The sequence below is a fragment of the Channa argus genome, chromosome 14, assembly GCF_033026475.1.
Source record: "Channa argus isolate prfri chromosome 14, Channa argus male v1.0, whole genome shotgun sequence".
Taxonomy (NCBI): domain Eukaryota; kingdom Metazoa; phylum Chordata; class Actinopteri; order Anabantiformes; family Channidae; genus Channa; species Channa argus.
Genome location: NC_090210.1, coordinates 5,752,941 through 5,765,614, shown reverse-complemented (window position 1 = coordinate 5,765,614; position 12,674 = coordinate 5,752,941). Strand labels below are relative to the sequence as shown.

General features: G+C 38.3%; 2 protein-coding genes across 3 annotated transcripts; both read right to left on the bottom strand.

The window, feature by feature from the left end:
• Positions 1-1,986: 1,986 nt before the first annotated feature.
• LOC137098815 (uncharacterized) lies at positions 1,987-6,299 on the bottom strand. The gene is made up of 8 exons (XM_067475437.1): positions 6,188-6,299; positions 5,207-5,253; positions 4,891-5,073; positions 4,446-4,574; positions 4,031-4,276; positions 3,737-3,853; positions 3,566-3,654; positions 1,987-3,459 (listed from the first exon to the last, which is right to left on the bottom strand). Exons 3-8 carry the CDS (start codon positions 4,907-4,909, stop codon positions 3,385-3,387), a joined length of 675 nt encoding a protein of 224 aa, XP_067331538.1. The 5' UTR covers positions 4,910-5,073; positions 5,207-5,253; positions 6,188-6,299; the 3' UTR covers positions 1,987-3,384.
• A 971-nt stretch (positions 6,300-7,270) lies between these two features.
• On the bottom strand, positions 7,271-12,612 carry LOC137098756 (serine-rich adhesin for platelets-like). Of its 2 annotated transcripts, XM_067475318.1 has the most exons (6): positions 12,424-12,612; positions 11,666-11,698; positions 11,196-11,321; positions 8,324-11,104; positions 7,887-7,975; positions 7,271-7,766 (listed from the first exon to the last, which is right to left on the bottom strand). In XM_067475318.1, exons 1-6 carry the CDS (start codon positions 12,479-12,481, stop codon positions 7,692-7,694), a joined length of 3,162 nt encoding a protein of 1,053 aa, XP_067331419.1. In that variant the 5' UTR covers positions 12,482-12,612; the 3' UTR covers positions 7,271-7,691. The 2 variants fall into 2 exon arrangements, with proteins under 2 accessions (XP_067331419.1, XP_067331420.1); XM_067475319.1 differs by lacking the exon at positions 11,196-11,321 and having other exon boundaries at positions 8,324-8,527; positions 12,424-12,546.
• Between the last annotated feature and the right edge of the window lie 62 nt (positions 12,613-12,674).

Here is a 12,674-nt window from a genome sequence, read left to right as displayed (position 1 = left end):
AAAAAACACTGCTTTCATGTTTAGTACCATCCTGTCTTGCCACATATAGTGCTGCCTGGAAAATGTGGTTTGATGTCTTGTTTTAAGTCTGAGGTTTTTTGAGGTAGGAACTGCTCATGCAGCAGTTCTCATATATTGTAAGAGATTTCCTACAAAGCTTCTTGACATATTTTTTAGGCCATTTCTTAGGTGGGTTTAATGAGTCAGATTTTTTGAGGGTACTCTCTATAGCTCTAAATGAAAAATACATCAATACAAATTGTGAAACATGAGATATAAACAGAGAGAACCCACCCACACTGAATACACATGGCAATGGTGTAGAATGTAATCAAAGGCTCTTGGGATGTTGTACCTTCATGATGTATATTTGCAAACTGCCCATACTTACTCTATATAAAGCATAAATCATATATCATTTTAACCCTCTTTACGGGTTAAAATGGAAACGTTTATGTGAACACTGCCTATAAGACAACAAAAAATAACAAATGTGCAAAAAGACATATTCTCATACACACTCTTAACTGGATCAGTCAAATATCTCAGTCACTAAGAGACTTGACTAACTGTGAAGTCCTCTTACCTGCATGATGGTGGTTTAGGATTTTGTCTTCTTGGAAATGGTAGATTTGCTGCCATCTATTGGAAAAGATGTGACTTAGGTCGTACCCTCAATTGTACTGCTGTCTGACGCTATTCACACAAGTACAAAAAAAGTGTACCTCTGCTGGGGGCCAATTCTTGATATCACTGAGAATAATCATGTATTGACAAAAATCGGAACAAATTATGATAGCTTAAATAGAACCAATTATGAGTTTTGGAAAGGGGTCTAGCCTGAATTCATAACTGTAATGATGGAGACTGTATGGTGAAGTGATCATATCATCAGTACTGGGTGCCGTGGTAGCACAGACTGTGGACACTATGTTTATGGTGACATCTATCGGTGAAGATGTGGTACTGCAGTTTGTTGTGCTGGAACCATTTGCCAGTGCAGTGATGAAAACCTATGGGGTAAAACGAGGTCAAAGCAACGGCGCTTGGCCCCTTCAGGAGTCGCCACAGCGGGGCATGTTCCGCACGTTGATCTGGCATGAGTTTTTACGCCGGATGCCCTTCCAGCCACAACCCTCTTATTTTTATCAGGGCTCGGGACCGGCACCAAGGTGGCCCATGGTGGGTTGGGATTCGAACCTGCTACCTTCTGCATCCCAACCCAATGCTCAACCACTGGGGTTAAAATGAGGTAATAATGATTTTTATGTGTATTTTAGGATTTACACATTTTGACAGGTCATTCCTTAAACTGACTTCAACTAAATGAACAAAATCTGAACTTTCAGTGTAATGTGTTCCCCTTCACTTACCTTATTTGCAAGGAGAGGTGTAGTTAGGAGACCCCTTTACAAAAAACACCAGCTGTCATTTCCATCAGAGCAACACAGCAAAGAAGGTGCTGCACATGCTGGAGCACAAATGGTACAATACAGAGATAGAACCAAAATTCTTTCACATAAAACTCCAAATGTGTTTATTGTAAACCTTGAGTTTAGTTCCTGGGAAGCTTAATTCATGTACAGATTTACAGGTTCAATAGTCCTCTTCAGAATATTTTATAAAAAAAAAAAAAATCATCGAACATTAATTTATTCTGAAATAAAACTTGAGTACCAAAAAGACAAAGAGTAAAAAATAAATGTTAGGGGAAACAAAAAAGAGAAAATATTTGAAATTCACATCTGTGCTGCATGTGCAAACAAAATTTCAAATGTAAAAAATATAGCACGGAATACTGCACTTGATAAAAACTAACTGCAGAAGAAGGAAATGCCAGGATTTTCTATAGCTGTTCACGTTTTTCTGTCTGTGATACATTTTTTCCTAGTTCCATTTATAAATAATGAAAAATGCGGAAAAAGTATAGCCTGTAGTGAAAATTACTCATTTCAGAAAATCCATCAAGTAAAAGCATACAATGACTCACGGTAATTCAAAATTTTAATTCATTTTTTTTTACAGATTAATAAAGTGCATTTAAGTAAAATAATAAAAATATATATTATTGCATCCCCCTTGGTAAATTAATACATTTTTGATGAATGAAGATTTTTAATGGATAATTGTGCGTTAAATATTATGTTGATAAAAACTTGTACACTTTATCCTACACACAGGGTGTTTGACTAAAACAAACGCCATCTTATTTTGGGACCTAAAGCAAGACGGTACTCTCTTATTATAATGCTTTTATTTCAATTAAATGTTTAAAACATGTTTTCCTAGTTTTCGTTACCTCCCATTTCCTCGAACCGGTGATGAGGCGCGCCCCTGGGTGAAACACCCTCCGAAATGATGCTCCGTCAAACTAAATTGAGTTTAATGGACGAAAGACGGGTTAGACAAACTGTCAGTATTACTAGAGTTTTCTGGAAAAATTGAACAAATGTGAGCAAACAAGTCACTCGTGGGGCGCGAGACAAAAGTTTGTATGTTTTTACTGCTAATTTAAACGCTTAGCTTAGCTTAATGTTAATTGTTGCTAGTTAGGCTAACATGATGTTAGCTAGTCCCGCTAACGTTATCTGACGTTTCCAGGTTATTAGGAGGACTTCTGTCAAAAACAACCTAAATGGACATTACAGCCACACGTGCAGTGGGACATTTGTTGGGTGGATACTGACCATTTGGCCTCCAGAGAAGAAAGAGAAGGCGTCGAACTATGTGAGTCAGATACTTACTTTTTACTAGTTGTTAGCTTGTGATGTCACGGACTTTAACAAAATTTTAATGTCCCAGCAAACAGCAGGGAGATACTGTAATATAATAATTTCATTCAATAACACGTCCTTCCCGAACTAGAACTTTAGGAAGCAAGTTGAAAATCAGTGGAGTTGTGCCTTAGTGTTTTATTTGTTTGGGGGCCTGTATTTAAGTCCTTGCTGCACGTGCTTATAAGAAGTTATTCCTCCATATTTAGTTTTTAAGATGTGCTCTGAAATGACCAATAATGACCATATCTCTGATATGTGACATGTTTCATTTCATGTTTCGTTTTTATAAATCTGTTGTCTAAATGTCATTCACACGAATGTAATGTGGCTAATGTGGCAAATGAAAAGGAGCATTTATTAGAGTTAATTTAACTGGCCATTGTGGTTTTAATGGGTCAAAGCCTAAACTGTCTGCATTATTGAACTTTTGACTTTCTTGTTTATCGTGCCTCTGTCCAGCTAAACGGAATAGCCCTGATCTTTATTTATTTAGTTGCTCCACCTAATCAAATTTATTTTGTGTGGATATCATTGAGTAAAGTAATGTGTTTTTATGTCTTTTTTTAATAAGGCTTCAAAAGCTCAGTGTTCTCCATAAGGTAGTTTCTCAAGTGCGTTTGATGTATTTGATCGCCACAGTGCAACCAGTACAGTTCTTCTTGAGAAGGTCCTGGGATAGAAACTGTGAGAGAGAAGACAAGTCACTGATTAAGCAGGTGACCAAGGTCTAAATTATTAGTTTTTTGTGATACTATATTATTGTGGTCTAAATTGAAGATTGATTTTACTTTAGATAAAGCCTCTAAGAGTGCGTCTTCATTTTCCCCATTGTGGGATAAAACTGTTGCTTTTAGGTGAAGAGTTACTGTTTGGAAATCTAAAAAAAGGAAAAGTACAAATGAAAACATATATTGGTCTTATTCCAACTCTAAGTAAAGACACCCATGCCACTCCTGTACCTTTATATGAGCTGGTGGTCTTAGAATCTGTTGTGTTGGAAACTCCAGATGTGCTCCCATCTGCTGGTGAAGTTGTAACACTACTAGCACCCAGAGTTGTCGTGAAGTCTGCTCCTGCTACATGTACAAGGAAACAGGTAAAAGCCTGAAGTGTTAGTGCAGTTAAATAATTAATTGACTTTCAGTATTCTCATGTTCCGCTTCAGAATATCTCCATTTGTAGATTTAATTAAAAGTTATGTAACCATTTTTATTTTCAGTTTCATAAGAATATTTAAATGTAAAATGACCAACATGTAGATTTTCCAACAGTGGATGCTGCAGTTGTGTTGTCTGCTGGTGCAGATGTTGTGCGACTGCTTGTCCCAATATGCCGTGTGGTTGTGTTTACATCTGCTGGTGAACCTGTAGTGTCACGGGTTGCTGTACTGGAAACTGTTGTCGATGTGAGTGGGGAGGATGACAATGGGGTCACATCTGTGGATGCTGAAGTACTGAGTACTGTCCTGACAAACGTCGGAGTTGACGTTGTAGTGGGTGCTGTTGTTAGAGATTACAAACAAAGAAGTTTTTGATATTGACACTGCTGCTTGTTGTGTTCAATCTAAATCCAGCTGGTGGATTTAATGTTGTGGCTAATCGTAAACCAAGTCTAAAATTTTACACAACTTGAACTGACCTTTTTTTTGTTATGTTCACCTTTACTTACATTGTTTACATGTGGAGGTGTAGTCAGGACAGCAGTCTTTATATTGCAAGCAGGCTTCATCACAGAAACACACTCTTCTACAGCTGTTATTTGTTCCAAGGCAACAGAGTGCTGGTGGACCTGCACAAACTTTAGCACACACAGCTACTGTATATGTAAAGAGAACATCGACAGTGGACTGGTTTACAATTATACGTGCTCTCAAAATAAAAAAAGGCAGGGGCTAGTGAAGTTAATAACAATTGTACTATTTTTACCAAGTATGTTTAAAGGAACTTCTACTGGAGCAATAACAAGGAAGAGGTTCACATAGGTTATTCTCAGAGCATACAACATGGAAGCTCTGCTCAAGTTACTTTGAATAGATGTAACTTATGTAGAGGGATTTTTTAAATTAGCCCCCTCCCCCCCCCAAAAAGGAAAACGGAAAATACTGATACCCAACCTCCTGTTGTAGAGACCATAGATGAAGCAGATGTGTTGTTATTAACTTGTGTGGATTTAGTTGTGCTGATTGTTGTGCTGGCTGCTGTAGGGGCATCCACTGTTGATGATGAACTTGTGCTTCCATTTACTGGTGTAGGTGTAGAACTAGTGTTTGATGTGATGGATGGAATAATAGTAGAAGCTGTAAACGATGAATTGGTGATCAAAGCCAGTGATGTAGACGTATTGCTGCTTGTTACATTGGCAGGGACAGCAGATGTGATGTCTGCTGTTTTAAAAATCACATTGTACATTTTAGGACAGTGACAATTTACCATTTTTCTTACTTAACAGCAGTTTCACCTTGCTATCACATCGAAGTCTGAAAGTAAAGATAAATTTCATTCAGCAAACAAAAATGTGCTTGGGGACCCACCTCCTTTGTCACATGCTGCAAAGAAAGGCTGAGGTTGATTTTTCACAAAAAGACTATTTATTCAAGATGTATGGTGAACAACAGTGTGTAAAGTGGATGAAAATCTATAACTTAATGTAAACTAATGCAAGGATATTGAGCAGGAAAAAAAGTGTCCAGTATACATTAAAAAACGTTTGTTCACCATCTGAAAAATGGCACCGTAAAAGTAAAAAAAGGAAATAATTAGACAAACTATTGTTGACAGGCTGCATGCTACTATTACCAGTTTTGGCTACATAAGGTTACACATTTCCATCTGCGTTACACCTACTTAAAAATGTGTCATCTTTTTAAATACCAAAAGATGAAATATGGGCTTGTTATCTTTCTGTCACTGTGCTGAAAAACATCTCCACTTGCATTTAGGAATGAGGAAAGTTGACATAACATCCACTTAAGCAGTGTAAGGAAATTGTTGTACTTTGCTGGTGTTCATACATCTTTAAGGGTTAATGCTCAGAGTGTATACTCACTGCAGAAGCAGGGAAATATGCCTAAATCAAATCACGGTATTTGTAGGAAAGCCTTAATGCAATGTGCCCTTATTTAGTTTGTTTTCATGTAAAGAAAAAGTTATCAATTTTTGAATCTTCACCTCTTTCAAATTGTTTAATCCTTTGGCAAACAACTTGTTTTTTACAAAGAAGTGAGAGACCAATAGTTAGATCATTGTCTATCAAATTGTTCATGTTTATTGTATCTTTACTGTTTTTATGTATTGTTTATCAGAAAAGAGAAAAATTTAATATTATTTATCATAGTAACATCCCTGAGCCATTAAGTCACGCAGCAACCTTAATTATCTGCTCAGTATCAAATGTAGTAATGTTTGACTCACCTCCATAATAGCGACGTAGCAATGCCAGCAGGAGCAAGTAGCACAATGGAAAGCAATTCATGACTCTGTGTGGCTGCTGAGTATAACCAAGGCTTATTTATACATACATATGAGCCTCAGACACACTGGGAGTAACACAGAGAGGTACGCTCCTCTGCAACAATAATCCCATTGTCTTTAAAAAAAACAAAAAAAACAACAACTTCCTTGTATTCACAGAATATAACATGTTACACAAAGCGTCTATTATGTTTTTCCCCACAGTGGTTTGAGTTTTTTCATTACCACAGGTAGACAGCCTAATGGTTTATCTGTCTGACTGTAGATATGTCAAGAATGCTGCTGTAGCAGCGCCGGGGACTGAAATGGTTAAACACAAGGAAACAAAAATTTAACCTCATTGGATATTTATTTAAACAGTGAAGATTAACGAAAAGACATGCGTATGCACTGGCACGTACATTATGCATTTCACATTTGCAACATCAATGAAATGCTATATAATGACTTTTTGTTTTTCTTGCCACACATTTGCACTTTTGGAAATTTCCCTACTGTGGGACAAATAAAGGTTTATCTCACCTTATCTTATCTTAAATTAAACAACTTTAACTTATTGTGCAATAAATAAACTGCACGGGATATAATTGATCTTTTGTTATAGGATTAGAGGTGTAAAGTTGTGATTCATTCCAATAATTTTTTACTAAAAGTAAAAAAACAAACAGTTAATTGTCTCAAAAGGAGAAATCACAGGCCAGCAACTTTTTTACACATGCACACATCAACCTTCAGGCAGTTCAAATAAGGTCAGAGCTAATCTCTGAATTTACATTCCCCCAGTTTTCCTGTGTGATAGCAAATGGACCTACTACTTTCAAGACTCTTAGCAGGAAGCAATTTATTTCAAGACGACTCACTACCACTATCTTTTTGTTTTTGGTTCTTTTTATAGTGCTAGTTATAATTTCACGTTTACTATATACTCTATTGAGGTTTTTCTCCCTCACAATTGATGTTTGTATAGTCACAAGAAATACGAAAGCTTACAGGTTTTTTGAAAACCTTGTTCACACAGTAGGCCTCTGTTGTTTCACTTTATTTTCACAGATCATGAGTTGGGTACGTTCTGCAGAATACAAAATCATAGTTCTGGTGAATCTGGTTACATTTTGAATTTCAGGTGATATTACTGTATGTCCAATAATGACCAGCATACAAGAATCGGTTCTGCCCTTGTGTCCTCTCCTCTTTGCCTGTCTTAAACAGAGGCAGGGCTCCTACACACACAAGCATACTTATTAGGAGGGAAAAAAGCAGACCTCTCCAATTAACAGCAATGTTTATTAACTATATATTTAAGAAAATCTGCCAGTGTTTGATTGAATGTTGTTTAATTTAGTAGGCTTTGTCAGTTTAATTAGATTCAACAAGGTATTCTGTTGTTTATAGCTGTTGTCATATTACACTTTTAACTATGTCTGTGTTTCCACTGAAACAATTCTCAGGTGCGTTTCATTTGTTTGATCGCCACGGTGCAACCGATACAGTTGTGCTGGAGAAGAGCCTGGGATAGAAACTGAGAGAGAGAAGACAGTCACTTATTAAACAGGTGACAAAGGTGGAAATTATATATATATATACGGTATATATATTTTTGATACTGTAATGTTGTGATGCAGGTTCAGTGTGTTTATACTTTCGATAAAGCTTCTGAAAGTGCATCTTCATTTTCCCCATTATAGGATAAAACCGATGCTTTGAGATGAACAGTCACTGTTTGGAAATCTGAAAAACGGAAAGTACAAATGAAAACATATTTTATTATGCAGACTGATAACCCTGACACGGAACTACAGAAAACCTTGTTACTCAGTGTACTTTGTAGTTGGGCTGGTGGTCCTGGAATCAGTGTTCCCATCTGCTGGTGAAGATGTGACACTACTCATTGCTGTTAAAATCCTAATGTAATATTGAGGGTGCTGAAGGAGATTAATCACTAAGTAAGAATAATTATTGGTTGAGACCCTATTGCAAAGAATAAAAACATCTATATTTGTAGATTGTATAGAATATATTCAGCATACATAGTACAAGTTTTTCTTCAATGAAAATGTGTCAGTCATAATAACCAACCTGCTGCTGTAGGCACTGAAGTTGTGAAGCCATTTGCTGGTATAGATGTGGCACGGCTGCTTGTTTGGCTGCTTGCTGTTGTAGCAGACGCTATGGGTGCTGTGGTTGTGGTCACAGATGCAGATGAAGTACTGCTGCTTGTTGTACTGGGTGCAGGTGTTGAAGATGGGGTCACATCTTTTGTTGTATTGCTTGTACTGCGTTCTGTAATAAGAGAGCTTGGGAGTGCTGATGCTGTGCTGAAATTTACTGGTGTCATACTGTGGTTTGTTGTGCTTGCTGCTATATTATCAGAAACTGTAGGCACTAATGTTGTATTTAGCGGGAAGTTAGTACTACTATTTGTTGTACTGTTTTCAGTAGTAGAAATTTTGGATATCGATGTGCTCATATCTGCAGGGGCTGATGTAGTATTGCTGCTTATTGTGCTGGGAGCTGCTGTAACAACTGCTGAGACTGATGTGACTGGTGGACCGTTATCTACAGGCGTAGAGGAGCTGCTGCCTGTCTGCCTGGTTGCTGTAGTAGCAGATATTATGGAGGCTGAGGCTGTGCTCACATTGTGTAGTGCAGATGTAGTACTGCTACTTGTTGTAGATACTGACATTGTATTCTCTTCCTCCTGTCTAGATATACCACTGGCTGCTGTACTAGAAGAGACAGTTGATGCTGAAGTTTTACCCACTTCCAACAGTTTAGATGTTGAATCACTGCTTGTTGTGGTGGATGTTGTAGAAACTGTAAATGCTAAAGATGTTGGGACATCTACAGATACAGTGCTGTTGCTTGTCCTGGGAGCTGCTTCAACAGAGACTGCTGATGATGTATTGTTATCTGCGGGTATAGGTGTACTAATGCCTGTCTGCCTGGTTTCTGTAGTAGCAGGTATTATGGAGGCTGAGGCTGTGCTCACGTTGTGTAGTGCAGATGTAGTACTGCTACTTGTTGTAGATACTGACATTGTATTCTCTTCCTCCTGTCTGGATATACCACTGGCTGCTGTACTAGAAGAGGCAGTTGATGCTGAAGTTTTACCCACTTCCAACAGTTTAGATGTTGAATCACTGCTTGTTGTGGTGGATGTTGTAGAAACTGTAAATGCTAAAGATGTTGGGACATCTACAGATACAGTGGTGTTGCTTGTCCTGGGAGCTGCTTCAACAGAGACTGCTGATGATGTATTGTTATGTGCGGGTATAGGTGTACTGCTGCCTGTCTGCCTGGTTTCTGTAGTAGCAGATATTATGGAGGCTGAGGCTGTGCTCACGTTGTGTAGTGCAGATGTAGTACTGCTACTTGTTGTAGATACTGACATTATATTCTCTTCCTCCTGTATATATATATCACTGGCTGCTGTACTAGAAGATACAGATGATGCTGAAGTTTTACCCACTTCCAACAGTGTAGATGTTGAATCACTGCTTGTTGTGGTGGATGTTGTAGAAACTGTAAATGCTAAAGATGTTGGGACATCTACAGATACAGTGCTGTTGCTTGTCCTGGGAGCTGCTTCAACAGAGACTGCTGATGATGTATTGTTATCTGCGGGTATAGGTGTACTAATGCCTGTCTGCCTGGTTTCTGTAGTAGCAGGTATTATGGAGGCTGAGGCTGTGCTCACGTTGTGTAGTGCAGATGTAGTACTGCTACTTGTTGTAGATACTGACATTGTATTCTCTTCCTCCTGTCTGGATATACCACTGGCTGCTGTACTAGAAGAGGCAGTTGATGCTGAAGTTTTACCCACTTCCAACAGTTTAGATGTTGAATCACTGCTTGTTGTGGTGGATGTTGTAGAAACTGTAAATGCTAAAGATGTTGGGACATCTACAGATACAGTGGTGTTGCTTGTCCTGGGAGCTGCTTCAACAGAGACTGCTGATGATGTATTGTTATGTGCGGGTATAGGTGTACTGCTGCCTGTCTGCCTGGTTTCTGTAGTAGCAGATATTATGGAGGCTGAGGCTGTGCTCACGTTGTGTAGTGCAGATGTAGTACTGCTACTTGTTGTAGATACTGACATTATATTCTCTTCCTCCTGTATATATATATCACTGGCTGCTGTACTAGAAGATACAGATGATGCTGAAGTTTTACCCACTTCCAACAGTGTAGATGTTGAATCACTGCTTGTTGTGGTGGATGTTGTAGAAACTGTAAATGCTAAAGATGTTGGGACATCTACAGATACAGTGGTGTTGCTTGTTCTGGGAGCTGCTTCAACAGAGACTGCTGATGATGTATTGTTATCTGCGGGTAAAGGTGTACTGCTGCCTGTCTGCCTGGTTTCTGTAGTAGCAGATATTATGGAGGCTGAGGCTGTGCTCATGTTCAGTAGTGCAGATGTTGCACTGCTGCTTGTTGTATTGGATGCTGTTGTTGAAGACACTGTGGATGCTGAAACTGTACTCTTTTCCACCAGCCTAGATGTACTGCTGGCTGCTGTACTAGAAGAGACTGTTGTTGCTAACGTTTTACTCCCTTCCAATAATTTGGAAGTTGTAGATCTGCTTGTTGTGTTGTGTGTTGTGGTATCAGAAACTGTGGATGTTAAAGTTGTTGTGACATCTACAAGTGTAGAGTTAGTATCTTCATCTTTGAGCACATCTTTACCAGAGACTGGTAAATATGTGCTGTTATCTGCAGGTGTAAGTGAAATGCTGTTTGTCTGGCTGGTTGCTGCAGTAGTAGACACTGTGGAGCTTGAGGCTAAGCTTATATTCCGTAGTGCAGATGTTGGACTTGTCCTTGTTGTGTTGGTAGTCCTTGGTAGTGCCGTAGCTGTAGTTAAGATGAAAGAGTTGCACTATAAATCTTAAACCCTGTCTTAATCTCAAATCTTGAACTGTCACTAAGTTTCACCCTCACTTACATGTGCAGGTTAAGCGGAAGTCAGCACAGCAGTCACTAAATGTCACGCAGAATGTGTCACAGTAACACCCTCTGAAACAGCTGGCGTTTTGACCAGAGCAGCACAGCACTGGTGGACCTGCACAGCCTGGAGCACACACACCACAGTGGTTGGAGTAAATCAACAGGAACACTGCACAGAGCAGCACGTTACTGTATGGCAAGATCATTCTGGTGACTTACTTTAACATAATTATTGTGATTGCTTAACAGACAGTAAACCAGCTAAAATCCTTTTTCTACTATTAGAATTTTTTTTGTGTCGAGGCGTAGTTTGGCAAGAATCACCCAAAGTCAAATGTTTGTTGGATGCACAGGGTTGTTGCTGATCATTGAAGGTTTGAGGTAGATGGAGAATAGGGGGGAAAGTAGATTGGGAACAAAGCATGGAGTGTATAAAATTGTTTTTTTTTTGGGGGGGGGGGTAATTACCTGTTGCTCTTGTTGTGGGTGCTGCTGTTTGAGCTAGAAAGTAAAACAAGATAATGAGATTTTGCTGTAGTTCAGAAAAAATAACATACATAAATGCATTGTAATACATGATTTATATAGTGCAGAAAAAGGGGCAATAATGCAGTTTAATCATGTAACAGATAACAAAGTAACAGGTTTGGTCAATTTGCTCATCCTTTTTGTTTATGGATAATTACATGCAGCAGAATTCATTTTTCTCACTTGATATTGCATGTCATGTGATGTAAAGATTGGACATGCGCACATAGCAATGACCATGCTGAAATAATATATTGTTCAGCCCTAATAGTTATGTCTTATTATTTATTGATAACTTAGTATTCTGTGCACCATTGTGTTTATTAAAAGGTCCCATCAACACATTATATGGTAACAGGTGGATGCTGTTTAAGTTATTACCTTAGTTGCTAATGAACTAGTTACGTAAATATAAAACTAAGCACCGGATCATATTGACCTAGTCCAGCAAAGTAGTGACACTGCACTTGTAAGCACGGAAGGTATTACCTTCATAATCATATTAACTGTCACATAATACCTAAAATTATTTAATCATTTTGCAATCAATTTGCCTTCTACCACCAAGTTAGAGAACAGTCAGTTTTATTTCATGTTTCTTCTATCTTAAGTCTGCTCTGTTGTAAATTCCTAAATAGGAAAAGATGCAGTGACTTTCTTTAGCTGTTCAGTAATAAACGTAAAAATGTTTGACTCACCATCACAGAGAAGAAACAAACCCAGCAGGAGAAAGAAGCGAGATCCAAAGCAATTCATGGCTCTGTGTGACTGCAGAGTGTAACCAAAGCTTATTTATATACTGACACACCTGAAAATAATAATGCCATTATTTTCCAGCAAACCTCGACTTCCTTATCTGCACAGTGTGACACTTTGTTACAAAGAGTTTATATATATTTTTTTTCCAGTACCACAAGTACAATGGTTTATACTTTTAAAGTGTAGATAT